Source organism: Carassius carassius, chromosome 46, assembly GCF_963082965.1.
Source record: "Carassius carassius chromosome 46, fCarCar2.1, whole genome shotgun sequence".
Classification (NCBI taxonomy): Eukaryota; Metazoa; Chordata; class Actinopteri; order Cypriniformes; family Cyprinidae; genus Carassius; species Carassius carassius.
In genome coordinates, this window is record NC_081800.1 from 8,043,858 (window position 1) to 8,063,760 (window position 19,903).

The 19,903-nt window shown below is 35.7% G+C and overlaps 1 protein-coding gene across 6 annotated transcripts in view; it reads right to left on the minus strand.

The window, feature by feature from the left end:
- The window catches only part of LOC132129292 (extracellular sulfatase Sulf-2-like), a 151,183-nt gene that overhangs the window by 21,023 nt on the left and 110,257 nt on the right, over nt 1-19,903 (minus strand). For 5 of the 6 annotated variants that reach the window (XR_009428476.1, XM_059540824.1, XM_059540826.1 and 2 more), the window contains 4 exons: nt 6,973-7,191; nt 4,765-5,004; nt 1,995-2,146; nt 1,649-1,818 (listed from right to left, as the gene is read on the minus strand). Coding sequence is in view for 5 of the 6 variants with exons in the window: in XM_059540824.1 (XP_059396807.1) it covers nt 1,649-1,818; nt 1,995-2,146; nt 4,765-5,004; nt 6,973-7,147 (737 nt within the window). In the remaining variant the exon portion in view is untranslated. Of the gene's footprint in view, nt 1-1,648; nt 1,819-1,994; nt 2,147-4,764; nt 5,005-6,972; nt 7,192-12,313; nt 12,588-19,903 lie in introns of those variants that run through there. The other variant, XM_059540825.1, reaches the window with a different exon arrangement.

Genomic DNA, 19,903 nt, shown 5'->3' on the forward strand with positions numbered 1-19,903 from the left:
TGCACCTCCTGGTTTATATCTACTTTAATGGACAATCAAACGCCTGTTAAACTACAACAGAAAGCTTATGAAGCACACACACACACACACACACACACACACACACACACACACACACACACACACACACACACACACACACACACACACACACACACACACACAGTTTAAATAGCTTCTCATTTACCAATCAAAAAATGAATATCTATTCATCTATTTTGGGTTTCTCCCTCATCGGACAGCCTGAGAAAGCGAATGTGCATCTTTGTGAACATTCTGTCCCTTTAACGTCTGATTTCATTCCTGACAAAATTTTTAGGAAAGATGGTAATATTCATTAACAGTACTGTATCTCTTTGAATGTGAGAGAGATTTGAGTTCATGGTTGTATGGTTTTATGCTTAGACACCAGTGTCCTGAAAGCAAATCGAATCTGAGAGAGAGAGAGACACAGACAGAGAGAGAATTAGAGACATTAGAGACTTTTGTTTGCTCATTTGTGGTGTGTTAACTAGATAATATGTCTATGTGTGTGTGCTTTTGGATGTATCTGGGGCATGAAATACGTTCTATACAAGTACATACAAGTAAATCTTCAAGCTTATTTTTTTATGTGTTGTTCTATATGTATGAAATATATCAGTCTGTAATTTATAGTGCATTGCAAGTATGTGAGCAGTTTTCTCTTTCAGTTCACCTACTGAGTAAGGTAGTTTACTGTAGTTAACTGTTGACATGTTTATAGCAAGCTAAATAAAAGCATCTGGTTTATTAGAACTGAAATTTGAAGGTAGCTTCTTGTTCTTGAGTGATTCAGTTTGTTAACACCATAGAAATGAAAGAAGTGTATATTTTCATACACCATTCGCATATTTATTCCCCAGAAAAGTGTAAATGTTTCTGAATTTTTCAAGAATTACTTTTTTTTTTTTACAAGTTTACAAATTAATTTGAAAATGATATAAATTTCACTTATGTTTAATATTTAACTTATTCTTTAAGAAGATTTTTATGAATCAGGGATTTCCTGTATCCAAAGCCTGAATTTATGAGGTTGCCGGGTACAAAAGTAGACATGCACTATAAAATGAGATTTTGAGATTACATAGAGGGAGAGTGGGATCCTAGAGATTTAACAAATCCAGCTACCTAAAAACAACTACATCTCGTGTTGACAGGATTTAACCGAGACTAGGTGAGTGTGTACAAGTATGCTTTTCATCATCACATATGTATTTGGCATGCGTGTAAAGAATTGCAGTGTTTCTCAGACAGGAGGATAACAGACCCTGGGAAAAGTATAGACAGAGTCAGAAGGATTTATCTGCAAGATGGACAGAAATGGAGAGATGAGATGAATGAAGGGAGAGAAAGAGAAACTGGTACCAGCTGGTGGCCAATTAGCAAAAGAGCAGGAAAAACCGGCAGATTAAAACATGTGTGTGTGTCTGTGGGTACATTAGTGTGAGCTGAAGAGGACTGTTTCCATTATAACAACTCTATTAAGTGTCAATAGAGTGACTTGTGTTTTACAAAGATTGGTGGAGTTCATGCAGCTTCAGTGACGTTTCCATTAAGGCGAAAAAGAGAAAAAGCCAATACCAATACATCCTTAATTAAATGCCTTGAAATGGAGGTTTGGTCTCACATGTGCTGTGAAGCGTTGGGAAAGGCGGTAGTGTACTGAGGGGCCGAGTCCTCCGGTCCATGAGGGGCAGCGTGACTGATCACCATCATGATGGGTCGGTGAGGGTAGATCTTCTTTGACATACGGAAGTAACTGATGCTGTCATTGGTAATGAGATCTGTCAGGTAGTCCTACAGGACGTACAGAGATCTGATCATTAATCTACACATTTAAAATACTTCAGTCTCAGTTATTCAAAAGCTTAACATACACACACATATAACCCCCTAATAAGCAAACTTTTCTGTTGTCAGAGAGCTATAGGAAAAGACAGGGTTCCACATGATTGGCCACCTTGCACACACACCTTTGAGTATTCAAATCCGTGTTTCTCTCGGACGCCGTTCCTGCACAGAGTGTAGTTGTAGAAGCGGGAATTCTTCACCATGGCGACCCACTCCCTCCAGCCCGGAGGAATGTAAGTACCATTATACTCATTCAGATACTTCCCAAAGAATGCTGGGAAAACACAAACACAAGAAAGCATGGTTATCATAAAGAAAAATAAGTAGAAGTGAGCAAAGTGGAGTACAGGAACGTCAAATAAAATAGAGCAGAGCAGAACAGAATAGAATAGGGTAGAACTGAAAATAGAGAAAAAATAGAGTAAAATAGAGCAGCATTGAGTACATTAGAGTAGAATAGATCAGAGTGCAGAATAGCAGAGGATGATACAGCAGAGACATTAGAGAACAGAAAAGTAGAATAAAGTTCAGTAGATTACAACACAATAGAGTTGAGCTGAGTAAAACAGAATTAAGTAAAATGGTATGGTACAAAACAATAGAAGAGTAGAAAAGTGTATCCTACAGGTGAGTAGAGTAGAACAGAATAGATTAGAATAGTTTTTACACAAACATAGAGTAGTTCAATAGTATATGGTAAAGTTGAGTAGAATAGAACAAAGTAGAGTATAGCACAGTACGGCTCTTAAGTATTGCAGAGTAGTACAGAATAAAATAAAGCAGAGTAAAAACAGTGATATGGTAAAGTAAAACATAAGAGTAGAAAAGGCCATAGTACAGTTGAGCTGTACTGAACAGAACAGAGCACAAAACTGTAGAATTACGTAGAGTAACAAAAATTGACTACAACAGTGCAGAAAAAAACAGAGTTAAGTAGAGGTGAGTAGTGTGTTGTAGAATAGAGTAGAACAGTTCAATAGAGTAGAGAGTAAAGCAGTATAAGATGATAGAGTAAAGGTATACAGTATATAGAGTTGAGTAGAGTATAGTAAAACAGTGTAAAGTAGTTATAGGTTATGGCAGAGGTTATGCTGCCACACTGAATCTCTGGTGAGAGTGTGAGAAAAACCCAAAAGACACAATTGATGAAACATTTCACAAATGAATGAGAACTCAATCTATTAAATGAAATTTACATTCATGTCAGGCTGTTATTGAAGAGTTTCTGTATCAATGTTTTGGTGTTTATTTCAGAACATTTCAGATGGAAATCATTAAAGGGTACGAGGTTATGAAAGCATGATCATAGAGCCACTGATGCTACACTCTGATTAGTCTCTAATCTAGTCCAACTATGAATTTTATGCTACAAAGATATAAAGTACTTTACTACGCCACTCTACTTTAGGCTATTCTATTTAATTCTACTCTGCTTTAGTCTACAGTACTTTATTGTACTCTATTTTAGTATAAGATACTCAAATTTATTTTACTCTACTTTATTCTACTCTAGACTATACTACCATAATCTACTTCACATTGTTCTACTCTATTTTACAAATCTCTATGCCATTCCCCTCTACTTTAGTCAAGTCTACTCAACTCTATTTTAGTTGGGTCTGTGTTAATCAAATTTTCTCAAGTCTATGTTACTATACTCTGCTCTATTTATAGATGTGATGTGAATTGACATTCAGCCAAGTATGGTGACCCATACTCAGAATTTGTGCTCTGCATTTAACCCATCCAAAGTGCACACACACAGAGCAGTGAACACACACACACACACACTGTGAGCACACACCCGGAGCAGTGGGCAGCCATTAAAGCTATTTTAATTTATTCTACTTTACATTTTTATACTCTGGGCTAGTACACATCTCGAGGCTATTATACTTTACTTTAGTACAATCTACTCAACTCTATTCTAGTCTAGTGTATGCTACTCTTCTTTAATCTAGTATTCATTATTCTATTGATCTCTAGGCTCCTCTCTTTTACTTTAGTCTATTCTGCTCAACTCTATTCTACTCTACTTCAGTATATGCTGCTAATCTACTTCAATCTAGTCTACATAATTCTACTTACCTCAAGACTATTTAGCTTTATTTTAGTATAGTCCACTCAACTCAATTTTATTCTAATCTATTTTAGTCTTGTCCTTTCTGCTTTAATACAATTTTCTCAAGTCAATGTTTCTATATTCTGCTCTGTTTTAGTATAAACTACCCTAATATATTCTACAGCAGTGGTTCACAACCTTTTTCAACTCGCGGCGCACGCAATCAAACACATATGTTTGCGCGGCCCACTGCAAAAAAATTAACTGACCCCGCTATTGTTGGGTTAATAACTTAGTACTCAGAAGCTAGTTAACTCTATTTATTGAATGAACTAGGGCTGTGCGATATGGACAAAAAAAAAAACCTATCATGATTTATTTGATTTTAATCACGATTTTGACACACAGATTCAGGATGAATTTGAAACATTTCTACTTATTTCTAGGCTATTTTCCTTTACTTTAGTCTACTCTTCCTCAGTCTATATTACTCTATTATATTCTACTTATCTCTGGGCTATTTTCCTTTAGTCTACGCAACTTTACTGTACATTCAATTCTACTGTACTTTAATCTACTCTACATTATTCTACTCATCTCTAGGCTATTCTCCTACTCTACTCTGTTTTTAGTCTAGTCATCTCTATGCTATTCTAGTACACTTCGTTCTACTCTACTCTAGTTTTAGTCTACACTATTCTATGCTGAACTCATACAGTAGCTCTTCTACACTACACTACAGTATTCCACTATACTTTACTCTATATCATGCAACAATAACACAGTAATTTATCAAAGTAATCCTTTCAGTGTGTGTTTTTGGTCTCCACCTGTCCTGTAGCCAGTGCTGTTGAGGTAAACTCCAAAAGTGCGCGGCTCATGTTGGGCCTGCCAGGAGGGCGAAGAGCAGTTCTCGTTGTTGGTGTAGGTGTTGTGGTTGTGGGCGTACTTCCCGGTCAACATGGAGGAGCGTGATGGACAGCACATGGGTGTGGTGACAAACGCGTTGGAGAAGTGCGTTCCACCCTGTTCCATGATCCGCCGGGTCTTATTCATGACCTGCATGGAGCCTGGAGGAGAGAGAGAGTGAGAGAAGATCTATCATATATTACTGAAGGTGACAAAGTCTGTTCTACCGATTGCTTTACTTCAAATAGAACTGGATACTTCTTTTTCTCAAAACACTAGACATCAGCAGGATAAAGATGTCAATTCTTTCATTTATTATCTGTTTGTATCAATCCATCCTTAAAGAGGAAATGTATTGGTTGTTTGCAACCTGGGAATTCATGTGACACCAGCGGTGTGTGTGTGTGTGTGTGTGTGTGTGTGTGTGTGTGCTTGAGCATATGGATGTGTATGTTTATAGAGATATATGATACAGGCTTTATATTCACAAGTCACACTCTATTTATTAAAAATCTCAACTACAGCATATAGTTTTCAAAACCCCATTGTTTTAGCTTCTCAGCATTTATTCGACCTTGTCTTACACACGTTTATTTAACTGTAAATTAGGACAAACCATGAACTTCAATTGATTTTACACTGCCCTTCAAAGGTTTGGGTCAGTAAGATGTATTTATTTACTGTATTTAGCAAGGATGCATTAATTCAGTAGTGTACAGAAATAGAAATTCAAATAGAAAACAGTTCTTTTAAATTGCAATTATATTTAACAATATTACCGTTTCCACCAAAATATTAAGCAGAACTTTATATATATATTGATAATTAGAAATGTTTCTTGAGCAGCGCATCAGCATATTAGAATGGTTTCTGAAGGATCATATGAGACAGAAGGAATAAAATACTGTTTTTACTGCATTTTTGATCAAATTAATGCAGCCTTGGTAAGCAGAAGAGACTTTAATGCACAGTCGTGCTTCTTTATGAATCACTGATTAAAATGACAACATTTATAAATAACTTCTGGGAACAAACTATAGAAACTGTAAGTGAACCCATACAACCTATACCCTGATTTGCTTAATTGATATGATTGGAAAAAGGTTAGTCTAGTTCAGTTTGGCCTTCCAGACAGGATCATCACATCTCTACAGACTCCTGAAGAAAGGTCAGCACATACAGTACAAACATACAAATCCTCTGTGCACTTTACACACAAAGGTCAGTATGGATGGACAGCTGATATATAATAAAATAAACGAGATCTCTCACACACAAACACATTCAGCAAATGCTCTTCAGCATTAGTTGCATCTTGCTCTCTTAAACCATTAGAGATTCTAAAGAACCGATATGTTTTAGGCAGCAAAAGTACATGAGACTGTGAAGGTTTTTTTTTCAAACAGTTAGGTCAGGTCACACTGGTTAAAATACATCAAATTAAATACCTTAAGGAATAGAAATCCACTTCAGTTAATTTTTTAAAGGTTTTTGAAAGAAGTCTTTTATGCTCACATAGGCTGCGTTTATTTGATAAAAAAATACAGTAATAATGTAAAATATTATTATAATTTAATTAAACCGTTTTCTGTATAAATATTCTATTTTAAAATGTTATTTTTCCTGTGATCAAAGCTGAATTTTCAGCATCATTCCTCCAGTCTTCAGTGTCACATGATCCTTCAGAAATCATGCTAATATGCTGATTTGCTGCTCAAGAAACATATCTTATTTTTAATAAAAATTCAAAAGAATAGCATTTATTTTAAAGCATTAACTTGTAACATAATGAATGTATTTACTGTCACTTTTGATCAATGTAATGCATCCTTGCTGAATAAAAATTGTTCTTTAAAAAAAAAGAAAAAAATCTATATCTTAATGACCTCAAATTTTTGAACAGAAGTGTGTATGCTATGTTAAGAGTTTCATCACTTTTAAGGGAGTTTTAGGCATTCCAGTACATACTGTGTCTGACAAAATCCCTGAAACATTTTAAAATCACTATAACACATGGACTCTCACAGCTCATTTTTTTATGTTGTGTCCAAAAATCCCCAAAAGTGTCTCTTGGATGTGGCTTATCATAAATTATCCTAAAGATATCTAAGTATTCTTTTTCCACCCACCCAATTCAGTGTCCTGGTCATCGGTGAGGATGAGGATGATGTTGGGGCGGATGTTGCGCCGGTCTCGCTGGAACCGAGGTTTCAGTCTCTGATTGGACTGGAAGATGGAGGCATGAGCCACCGCCAACACGGCCAGCAGCACCAAGAGCCGGCCCGCCAGCCCCTGCGTCGCCATCTCAGGGCTCCCACTCACTTTATACTGACTTCACCTTGTGGGACCTGTAGGGAAAAACCCCCAGAAAACACAGTTTAGCTCAGTTTCAAACTAAAAATGAGGCTGAATGAAATTTTAGCATGAATATTGTTTCAGGTTAAGGTGGAGGTTGTGACAGCATGTGGTTTCGCCAGAGAGATCTTATTTATGGTAAATTATTAACGACCTTAATTGTTATAGCCTTAAGTTAGGCCTATATATAAACATGCAGCTTCCCTTGCACTTAAAATATTACAAGAAATGTAGGCTACAACATGACCTGGACGCAAAGTTAAACTCAACATAAGGAGTCGGCTATCAACGTGCCAAAAAAGTGAATATGCAGCAGTGCATCTGGCTGCAGGGACTTAAACTCCTGCTGCTGTTTCCTAGTATTTGTGTAAAACAATATTCAGATTTAGACAAAATAGTAATCCAGATGAAATGCACATGTTAATGACAAACATTAACAGACTACTCGACTAACTTAATAATCTGAAATTTATCAGTATTCTGTTCTAAACACTGGGTGGAAATGTTCCTCTTGGTACACACTGTACCATCCAAAACACCACGTTCTGTTCAATAAATATCACCGCTCAAGCTTAAAGACAGAGGAGAAACTTTCACACTGTACGGTACAAAATGTATGCATACACTCACTGAATGTTATGACAAGAAAGTAGCTAAGTACCATTGGATTTGAATAACCCACACACCAGTCCAAATCTTAAATTACCAATGAATAAAAATATATTTAACTTTAACATATTCAAGCATACTGCATTTTAATTCAGAAAAAAATTCAAATAATAATAATTCAATGACAATTAGTGAATCAGAAACATGTTTTGGTGCATTTGCTCCCCAAAAATTTGATCTGAGTCCTGGGCAGAGGGTTTAAAAGTTTAAAAGGCTCTGCCCTACAACTCAACTCTAGTTAATTCAAAACACTGCCCTTACACAACGAGAGATGATGAATCGTATGGGAATAAGTTGTCTCTCTCATTGAGTTTATATTATGGTCACAATCTAATTTGAACTCAGTGAATTAGGATCATCACACACACACACACACACAAACACGTGCAGTGTCTAGGGTAAGGCTTTTATTGATGCACAATGCTGTTTCATGCACTGTAATCATTTCTTGAGCATGAATAATTTAATAGGATGGAATCCCCTTCTCAGCTGCTAATCTGTGCTGGAATATAAAACCCCACACACTGCTAGCCATCATGAGCTAAATACACACACCACGCACACAGCAGGGACTAATCTCCATAGATAACCAGAGGAATCAGGCTGAGCTGAAGAGAACGTGAAGATGTCACATCTTTGTCAAAGATCAAATCCATGCTGAGAACATCACTTACACTGAATTATCACACACAGCAACTCTTTAATATTGTAAAACTTTGTGAAATTGAAAGCAGCTTATATGGCTTGTTTCAGATTTTGCCACACTGTGCTTGTTGCTATAGATCTGCACACAGGAGGAACCGATAGTCATGTTGTCGCTCTATACATATAATAACTTGTTCTCTTTATTATAGTGTTGTACTGAAATTAAAAGTCTGGCTTCTATTGGATAAATTTTTGCTTTCTGGTTAATCATTTTAAATGGTTGACATTAAAATTGTATGCTATTTTGTCCAAATAAATAAAAAACAAAATACTAAAAGCTAAAATAAATGATTTTAAAATTAATTTAAAAAAAAATACAGAAATTCTAAAATCTTGTATTCTGTTGGACATTTTGATATTTTCTAAACATTATGAGATACTAAGTCACAATTTGGGATAAAAAGTCAAAATTAGGTTAAGGTTTAATTGTAAGAAATCATAATTATACGATAATTATATCACAATTATGACTATTTATCTCATAAATCTCATACATTTTACTAAATACAAAACAAAAAATATCTCTTAAACATATTTTTTTGGTCAATTTTTTTGTCATTTTGACATTCAGATTTTTATGTTGTAATTTAGATTTTTTTTTTCAATAATTTTTACTTTTTATGTCATAATTTACATTATTTTGTGTCAACTAATTTAATTTTTTTTGTATATATATATATATATATATATAATATTTCTTTCTATAATTATGTCATAATTATGATTAAGCAAAGCAAGATTTTTGTTACATGGCAGGAATAGTCTTCCATAGGTAAAAAAAAACAAAAACAGAACAAACAAAAAAATAATCTCAAAATCAAAAACGTTGTGCATTCATATCTAATAATAATAAAAAATATGTATTATCATACTCTAAGCAGCGCAAATAACACATTGCTAAACTAGAGTGTACTGTAGAAGGTTGTGAAGACGAAGGATTTAGCACTGAAATACCACATCATTAGCACAATGTTAAGTGAATTCACCCCAGACCGTTTGTACATGTACCAGTTCTCATCATAGAGATGTCAGTCTGTGCTAATTCAAACTCAATCATGCAACAGACTAAACTAACAGCTTTGTTGCTTTGACACGCAGAATCGCATTGATTCTCTTAATTACACTTCAACACAGAAATACTTGACAGAGTGTACTTTCAGAAGTCAGTGGACCCAAAATTACATTGAAGAAGAACAAATGATCCCCTCTAATGTGATAATGCCAATGGATAAATATCTCATTAACCATCTCTATATACATCAACCTGAATAAACTAATTCAAACTAATTCAACTGATTCAAAGATGGAACTAAAATGATTAAGAAATATTGCAGATTCTATTTCTAGGTTACTAATCAAGATCTTCTCAAATCATGCTGGAGAACATGATCATCAGGCTTACACAAACTTGTTAAGTCGAGTGCTGCTTGCATTAAAGCAAAAGGATGAAATGATCATTCTGATATTCATAATAGTTCACATTCAACTTTTCATTGTCATGCTGATTATATCATTTGTATTAAATTTGAAAGATGCTAAATCAAACCATTTCCACAAGTGGTCTCAGATCACTGCATATCAATCCGTACAAACTACACTTGTAATATCTGGGTTTGTAATGTCAGTTAGTTTTCAGGACACCAGGAGCATTTTCTTACCAAGACGGCTGTGTGCCTCATGGAAAGCGCTTAAAAAGATGGAAAGGAATGAAAGAGCAAAGAAAACAGACAACAGTCTCTGAAGAGACAAATCACAAATGCCTTTAACCCTTCGAGACATTAACACAGACAGACAAACACCTTCTCCATCTCGGTTCAAAACACTGGTTCATGTGCGTCAGCATTCACACAAAATGCATTTCCTATCAAAGGCAATCATGTAGAACTTGTAAAATAATGTTATTCTTCAGAAAACCAATCGTGTATTGATGAAAAGCCATGACTTTGATGAAACACTCACTCTTTTGTGCTCTGCTCTGAGGAAAGAGCCTTTAGCAGCGTGAGAATGGCCAGCAGAGGAAGAGAGAATTGATTTCTGTTACATTACTGTTATAATTATGTAAAGTCACACTGACATTTGTCAGTTTGCACCAGGGTGGTCAAGGTCCACAGAATATAATTACACTCAGAATAAGAGCATAGCATGATTTTTAATGAATTCTGGGAAATTATAAAGCTTGCGTTCGGTTATTACGGATTTTCTATTTTCGCTCTATTGTCTCTCTTATTTTACGACACAGATAAAATTGGCGCAAGGAACGTCCAGCTGACATGACTCACCCTTACATATGTATTCAGAGTGACATTCATAAAATGAATCAAAGAATATCCCCAAGACACTTGAATCACAAAAAGACTTTACAATTATTATTTTCCCCGCAGCGAAGTAAAGACTGAAACTATTGCAAATCATTTCACATTCAAACACTCTCATTCCCTTGGATATTTCTCTCTTTTCCTTTGGCTTTCGCTCACTACACTGTACACTTTATCTGCGTTCCTAGAGATTTCACACTTATGGCTGCTTTTGTCCAAAATACAATGTACGGTTACCCAGTTCAAAGCCGCTAGAGAGAGACAGACGGGCTCTTTCCTCACACGAACTGTAAAGATAGGGGCTTCACACAAAGATTATAGCATATACAAAAGAACAGGACAAACCAAACACTGCTTGAACAGAGACTTTTGAAGCATTTACTCTACCATCCAGTTCATAATTTGCTCTGTATTTAAAACAAAATATATGATTTTATATCACCATACACATCAAATTCAGATTCAGATTTTATGTAGAATTGATCGACAGATGTGTTTCAAAGAATGAAAAAAAAAAACTTCTTAATCTAATTTCAGAATTGAATTGGATCTACATTTAAATTTGAATAAGAATTTTATCAGAAATATGGATTTCAAATATGAATTTGAATTTTATCTGTATTTACATTTGACCTCAAATCATATCTGAATTTATTTATAAACAAACAGTACATTTGAACTGCATTATAATTTTGATGTAAATGTAAATTTCAATTGTATCCGTCTTTGCATTTACATTTGATATCCAGATTTAAAATGTCAACAGTGAACTTAAACTATATCTGAATTTGGATTATAGGAAACATACAGAGCATGTGAACTGTATTCTATATTTGGATATAAATATAGAAATATATAATAGAAATAAATATATAAAAATATGAATCAGAATTGTATCTATGTTTGCATTTATATTTACATTTGAAATCTTGATTTAAATGTCAACTCAAATTGTGTTGTATTTGTTTTAAATATTCATTTCATCTGCATCCAGATTTAGATTTTAATATAAATTGGAATTGCATTCAGAATTTGTTTAAAATATACATCTGAACTGCGTCCGGGTTTACATTTACACATAAACTTGAATTGTATCAGGATTCCCATTTAAATTTAAATTTGAAATAGTTGTAGAAAATCTAAAAATTTAAAGCAGCTAAAATATGACAAAATCTGAAAAAACTCAGCATAATTTAAACAATATACTAGACTGAAGTGAGCAGAATCTGTGTTAATGCAGAGTCCCTCAACAGAGGCACAAACCCCCAACTTCACTTTTTCAGGAAAACATCTCTTCTCCACTAGTCTCTCACTGCTTTCCTCAGTATAAACCTCCTTTCTCCCACTTGCTATCATTGTCACCCCTGTCTCTTTCTTCTCTCAAAAACCTCTCTCTCACGTCTCGTTCCCTCCGTTCTGTGAGTACCTCATGGTGTTGATGTCAGATGCCTCGGTCTCTCTCGCTCAGCGCAGCTGCTCATCCCACATGGAAGTAGAAATATCCAGATATGGAGCGCGAGGGCTATGAGACCATCTTAATGGGATCCTTGATAACAAGATACGGTGATAATACTCCACACACAGCACTTCCTCATCTGTCTCTGTAGGTCACTGCGCTGTATATATCCCTTTCTCGCTCTCTCTCTCTCACGGCTGGAGTCGCTCATGTGTGCTCCTCTATCTTCACCCCCCCCCCCCATCCAGGCTCTCTTATTCTAGCTTTATATCTCTCTCTCTCTCCATCCTTACACATTCCCACTCGTCTCTTCTTCTCTCTCTCAGGATTGATGTGTTGTAACCTTGAGCTCTGCTGCTGTCAGTTTACTGTCCCTCTCACCCCTGTCCCATCTCCCTTCTTCAGTAAGGGTTTACAGAGCATCGTGCCATAACAAAACCGAGGACGAGGGTCCCATCTGCATCCTGTTTATGCTCCGCCAACCACGCTGCTCTGCATACGGACACATTCATTTACATTACATTATATTAATAAGCACCTCAAACAATAGCTCTCGCTATTTATATTTACAGTTCTAAATGAAAGCCTGCCACATTTAAATTTAGATGAATTACTGCAATAGCCACCGTTTTATTTGAGGCAAAATGGTACTTTGTTTTTACATACCAGTGAGTTGTGTGTGCAAACTGCATGCAAATGGATCCGATTGGTGTTCACTTAAACTCAGTGTGTCAGATGTGTTGAAGATGCATTTGAAGCATATATTTGTTTATAATAGCAACATTCTAAATATAACAACAAAAATATAAAAAAACTGAATTCTAAACATAAAAATTTATATTTAGAAATTAAACACTCGTATTTATAACAAAATTATAACATATTTATAAAAAAGAAAGATATTTACATTTGTTTGACTAATCTTAAAAATAACATTAATTTAAACAATAATATTCCCATGGGCCTTTAAAAAAAAAAAGGTTAAAATAGGTAAGGGGCGTCAGTGTTGTGGACTTGAGTTTCCTTGTTTAACCCGGTCTTAGTTTCTGTTTTCCTTATTTGGTCATGTTTCCTGTTCCTGTCCTTAGTTCCATTAGTTCCAGGTGTTCCCCGTTTTGTTAATTTGGTTCCAGTCATGTCCCATCGATGTCTGTCTTTAAATAGTGTTCTCAGTTAGTTCTCTGTCCGCTGTTAAATGTAGTCTTAGCTCCTATGTATGCCTGTTGAATGTCCATCAAAGTAGTTATATAGTTATTTCCGTTGTGTGTATCTCCTTGTGGATTGTATTAAAGATCATACTTCTGTATTCTCCTGTTTTTTCCTTATTCCTTCTCTCCAAGTGAAGTGTCACAAGGGGCTTATTATGCAAATGGTTACTGTAGCATGGAGTCAGAGACGTTCGGATCCATTTGCAGTATTTTATTAAGAGAGTGGTCAAACAGGCAGAGATCAGGAAACAGCGTCAGGTATGCAGGGGATATCCAGAATCAGTAACAGTACCAGGCAGGGGTCGGGGCAGGCGGCAGAGAATCAAAGGCGGTATACACAATCCAAAGTCAAACACGGAAGGAACAAACACTAGGAAAACGCTCGGAAATGCAAGACAGAACTAAACAAGACTTCGCACTTACTGAGAGTCCAAACACAGTTTATATAGGGGAGTGGTAATGGGGATCACCTGGCGGTTAGTAGCCCTAAGCATGAGATTATGGAAATGGAGTTGGGAATGGAAATACAAGAATGCCAGAGTCCTGTGTGGAGCGCCCTCTACTGGAGTTCATGGGCACTCCAGCTGACGATCGTGACAGTTACATTTCTTTTCTTTTTTACTTCTTTAGTTTATTTAAAATAATATATAAAGTATATAAAATACACTAAAATAATATATTAATAATATAAAATATAAATAGTCTATAATATTATTATAACAAATAGTTATAATAATATAAAATAAATGATATAAAATAACACACTTATATTTATAACACATTTATAACATATTTATAACAAATAAAAATATATACATTTGTTTGACCACACTTTCAAAAAACATTAATTTCAGAACTAATTTTATTTATTTGTATTTTTTTTTTATACAGATACATAAATTAATATTAGGGATTCATTGCTTAAATATTTCATTTTATATGGACTTTTGGTTTGAAAAATTAATCTTTAAAAGTACAAATATTCCACGTTGTCTCTAAATTAATATGAGCTCATAAAAGAATTATCAATACGTTGCTTATAATAGTTTTAGATGAGATATAGTGCCTTATCACACCGCAGGGAATGTTAAAATCCCAAAAGCACTTCATGTCTTTCACTACCCATGGACTACTAGCTAAATGCTGTCTTTCTTAAACAGGAGATAAATGTGTGTTGTAAAGTGGTTCGAGTAAAGACACCCACACAAGATAAAACCCAGAGAGTTTGTGTGTAAAGATGGACTATGGCTGTCTGGGGCACAGAAGTATTGATTCAACACACACACACACACACACACACACACACACACACACACACACACACACACCCTAATACATCTCACAGACAGAGAAATGAAGACAGACCAGACGCACTTCAGACATCTGTCTATGACCGTGAAGCCAGCTGGAATTTTCAGCTTAACCCTCCACTATTCACAACTAATCCCACAACTATTCTACTATGAATTTCCCGAAAAATGCTACAGTTCCCACTTTGAGCAGATCAACAGACCATGTCTTTATTATTGTCAGAAGAGAGACACACACACACACACACACACACACACACACACACACAGAGAGAGAGAGAGAGAGAGAGAGAGAGAGAGAGAGAAGAACTGTCAAATTGTCTTGCCTTTCTTTTTAATTAACTTTGTCCATTTGCTCTTCTTATCGCGATACATTATAAAAGTGCCACGCAGAAAGACAGAGAGAGAGAGAGAGAGAGAGAGACTGTGTGCATTTTTAAACATAAAATGTACTTGAATAACAAGCCAATTATTAATAAATGAAACAAGACGACAACACCATTGATTCATATCATTCACATATAGAAACTAATAATCTAGAACTAGTAAACCAAAATAGTAAATCCAACAATATGGGATGGGAGATTTTCAAATTTAGCCAAACAAACACGTTTCAGCACACAGGCTTTCATTAGTGTTAAAAGAAATCTATGCACGATATATCAATACAACATTGGTTATTAGCTGATATTATTTTATTCATTAAATTAGTTTTGGTTAATACTAAATATTTAATCTTGCTGCTCATTCCCCGGTTTTTACATTTAGGACTATTTCACCATCTATACTCACTCACGGATGATCTTTAATAACACTAATACATTAATAATACTGTTAGTAAACTTAGAATACATTTTGAATAATGTCCTTTTTATGCGGTAGATTATAATGTTGTGAGATCTAGATTCATTTTTAGCATTTAAACAACTGTCTTTGGTTTTATTTTATTTTTTACATTTATTTAGACCAAATAGTATTGAATTTTAATATCAGCCATAATTATCAGTTTATATGTACCCAGAATTTTGAGATCTGTGTACTTTTAAAGGAAACAAGGGGTTATTATAGTTAACTAAAATTAAAACCGTAAAACTTTTCTGTAACTTGAAATAATATAAACTTAACATAATAAATAATATACAATTAATATAACTACAATAAAATCTCAGTGAAAAAATAACTGCCAATTAAAACATTTCACATAAGAGTCATCAATGGATAAAATGATTAGAATATCATATTGTTTACTTATCTAGAATATTATACTTTGACAGTAATACAATCTTCAATGGGACGAGATGATTTCCTAAATACACATACACATACACATAATAATAATAATGATAATAATAATAAAAAAAACATGCAGCTTTAAATCCCAGCCCCAGACATCCAATAAAACACATTGGCACAATAAAGCATAACAAAATAATGAAATGAATAAATAATGAAAGATAAACTAAATAAAGAGCTATTTCAGGTCTGGAGTATATTGCTGTGATGAACATGTGGACGACTTGTATTAAATAAGGGCATTAATGGAGAGTCCTTGATGATAACATCAATTAATCCTTCTTCATTAGTGTCTGCTAGCCTCTAATTACACCTGCTAATTATAATTCATCTCTCTCTTTCTCTCTGTGCTGCTCTGCCATGTCTCTGCCTCCTACACCACTTTAAAAATATGACCAAAATCTCCTTAAAACTCATTTCACAATTGCAATGCAGTTGAATTTTGGTCCAACATAGATGACATATTTTCGTCATCAAGGGAAAGGTTTGTCATTAAAATTAATTGTTTTAACACTTGTACTAAATTATGTGAAATATGAGGTGGGGAGCGTGGAAATGTAAAACAGTTTAATGGAGAGACGCAGTGGGTTAAATGGTTTGTGTGAACAACTGTTGTGTACCAAGGGACTGGGTTTTTGAAAAATGTAAATGTAATATATCAGTAAATGAAATGTTACATGTTACATGAGCATTGCTTATGTTTTTTCACATATGACTGGCTGCTAAGTTATAGTTACAAGCCCAAGTCTTTATTTTTACACTTTACTACATATGCTCATTTACTTTATTTTTTAGAAAAGTAATAGTGCAACAAAGCCCTTAACATCAAGTATGATCAATAGTTATACTGATCCTTAGAAAGAAGTGCTAATGAGAAAACGTAAATCTTCTGTTAATCAGTCTAATCATCAGATTTTATGAACATAAATGTCAGTATTTGAAACATTTGCAGATCTCCAGCTTGTTAACAGTGAATTTATGAGTGTTTGTTCTGTAATTATTACACACATCTCGCTTGTTTAAAAGCCCCATGTGTTTTTCCTCTTGTCTATCTGATTGATTTACAACTCTATTACAATAAACAGTCAGAGGATTTTAAGATTTGGCTGAAGAAGTGTGTGTGCGTGCCGGCTTGATTGACAGGCCTAACGAATGCATACACAAAGTAATTAATTTAGTTTGAGGGAGGCTGTACAGGCATTAAGAACAGTAGAAACTATGGGCTTTAATTACTAATGCAGTAAAACCACACATGCATAACTTGTAACCCTTGCTCAAGATGTTGCTCTGCAAGCAAAATGAATACCATCAAATTAATTCTTTAAGACAATGACAGAGAGAAGAAGAAGAAAGAGAGAGAATTAAATAAAACAGAAAAACCTGTAAATCACTCATGCAATGAAATGCTAAAGCACTTTGGAAAACAATGCATGCTCAAGAACTCCCGCCAACGTATTTTTGCAACTTATCACTGCTTCATTTGCCTGTGTGTGTGTGTGTGTGTCTGTGTGTGTGTATGCGTTTGCGTTTGACATGCTCTCATTAACTATAAACGCTGGAGCTGTGCCAAGGCTGCTAATTAATTTGCACATTAACCAAATGAGTGTAATTGCTTGTGTGTGTGGGCATGAATGCACCAAAAGAATAAACGACTCGCCTTATCTGCTCTGGCTTGCTGCAAAATAAAGTGCATCATACCAAGAGATCTCTCCAAACTGTGCAAACGTTTTTAGTGTGATTTCTGCTTAACACACATCATGCTCAATTATATATTATTCAGTGTTGCTAATCATTCCCAGATATTTCTGGGCACCGTGCAAAAAGCTGAAAGGGATTTAAATGAAGTGTGACCTTTTCCCTTTGGTTTTCAACAGTTCTTTTTGCTGCTGCTTGGCTTATTAGTCATTTAGCTGACACTTTCTAATTCAAAATGACTTATGGTATACTAAATAATACAACAATCCCTTCGGGACAATATGCTCATTAGGAATGCAGGGGGAAACCTTAATGGGACACTTTTTGGAGAGCTGATCTAAAAAGTGTACTGTACTTGATATGAATCAGTCTCCTCCTCTGTACTTTGCAAATTATGTGATCTAATTATAAGCACCTGAGGCACATCATCAGCTGGCAAATGGATTGGTAAATTAACTGAATAAATATGAAAATTTAAAACAATAAAAGGTACCTGTGAAAGAAGAAAGCAAGAGAAAGCACAAAAAGCATTTTGTGGACAAAATCCATTTTGGAATTCAGACACACTTTTGTGAATATAATACAGTACAGATCTCATTCAGAGATTTCTGTTGTATGAAATGATTTTTTTTGACATGCTGGGTACATTTTATTATAGAAAAGTTTTCTGTAATACACTGTTGAACCTAGCCCAATGAAGGATCTTGAAAGTCTGACAGTAATGAGTATTGAGTGCCACTGAAAGGTTAACGCTGCCTGCCATAAATGTTTGAAAAAATGATTAACAGTTAAAAACATCCATTAGAAATTTAGAAAAGTAATCAAAAAGTAAACAAATGTAATCATTACTTTAATAAAGTAATAAAATGTTACACTACTATATTTTGAATAAAACTTGTAAAAACTTGTTAACTTGTAATATGTAACCTATTACATTTCTAAAGTAACCTCACCATCACTGTTAAATGCAGAAATTCAGTTTAGTCATGTGTGAGCGGTGGGTCGAGCAGGTGTTGCTCATCTCCAATCACTCCACCGGCCTCGCTCCTGTTCCCACGGCTCTCGGCCCCGCCCCACTCGTCACATCATGAAATACATAATTTTGTGTCACATGCTTCATTCAGACCATACAATTATTCATGTTACACTTTGCACCCCATACACTTTCACGGAGGGCACCCTTGCCCTGGTAACACTCCCGAGTCCCGAGATGGGTATGGAGCCGTGGTACACATTGTGTCACCATCACACCAATGTGTCACTTTCCTATTCAGCCACTGGACACCTTGACAAGTGTCCTGGCATGTTGTTTTCATGACAGATGCCTCCAACACAGGCTGGGGCGTGACATGCAGTGGGCAGGCAGCTTGGAGCTCAATCATGCAGCCAATTCGCTCTCATGACAGCTCACAAGCTGATCTGGAGTCGATTGGGAGAAGCCCAGGTAGACCTGTTTGCTTCCCACGAGTCTTCCCACTGACAGCTGTAGTATTCCCTGACCCAGGCCCCCCATCCCCCCCCCAATCCCCCCCCCCCCCCCCAGTACCTTACTGGCCCACCCAGACCTGGTTTTCGGAACTCATTCTCCTTGTGACACCCCTCCCTGGCACATCCCCCTGAGGCGGGACTTCCTCTCTCTTCTCTCACCATATGGCACCCGTGTCCAGATCTTTGGAACCTTCACATGTGGCTTCTGGACGGGATGTGGTAGACCTAAGTGATCTGCCATCAGGGGTGGTAGAAACTATCACTCAGGCTAGAGCTCCCTCTATGAGGCAGGCCTATGCTTTGTACAGAAGCGATGTACTCACCCTTTTGGTCCCCTTCAGTACCATGGTCAGTGAATTTGCGTGGAGGCTTTGGGAAGGTTACGACCTTAGTGTAGCTTTTGTAACACGCTGTGGCTTGTCAACAATTGCATCACCACAGGGTTGTGATGGTGTTCAGGTTGTGGCATTTTCGTTTCGGCATTGTCGTTCGACATAACTTGCAGTGACCGACTGAAAGGGAACGTATCCGTTATGTACATAAATGGTTCTTTTAAGAGCTGATCA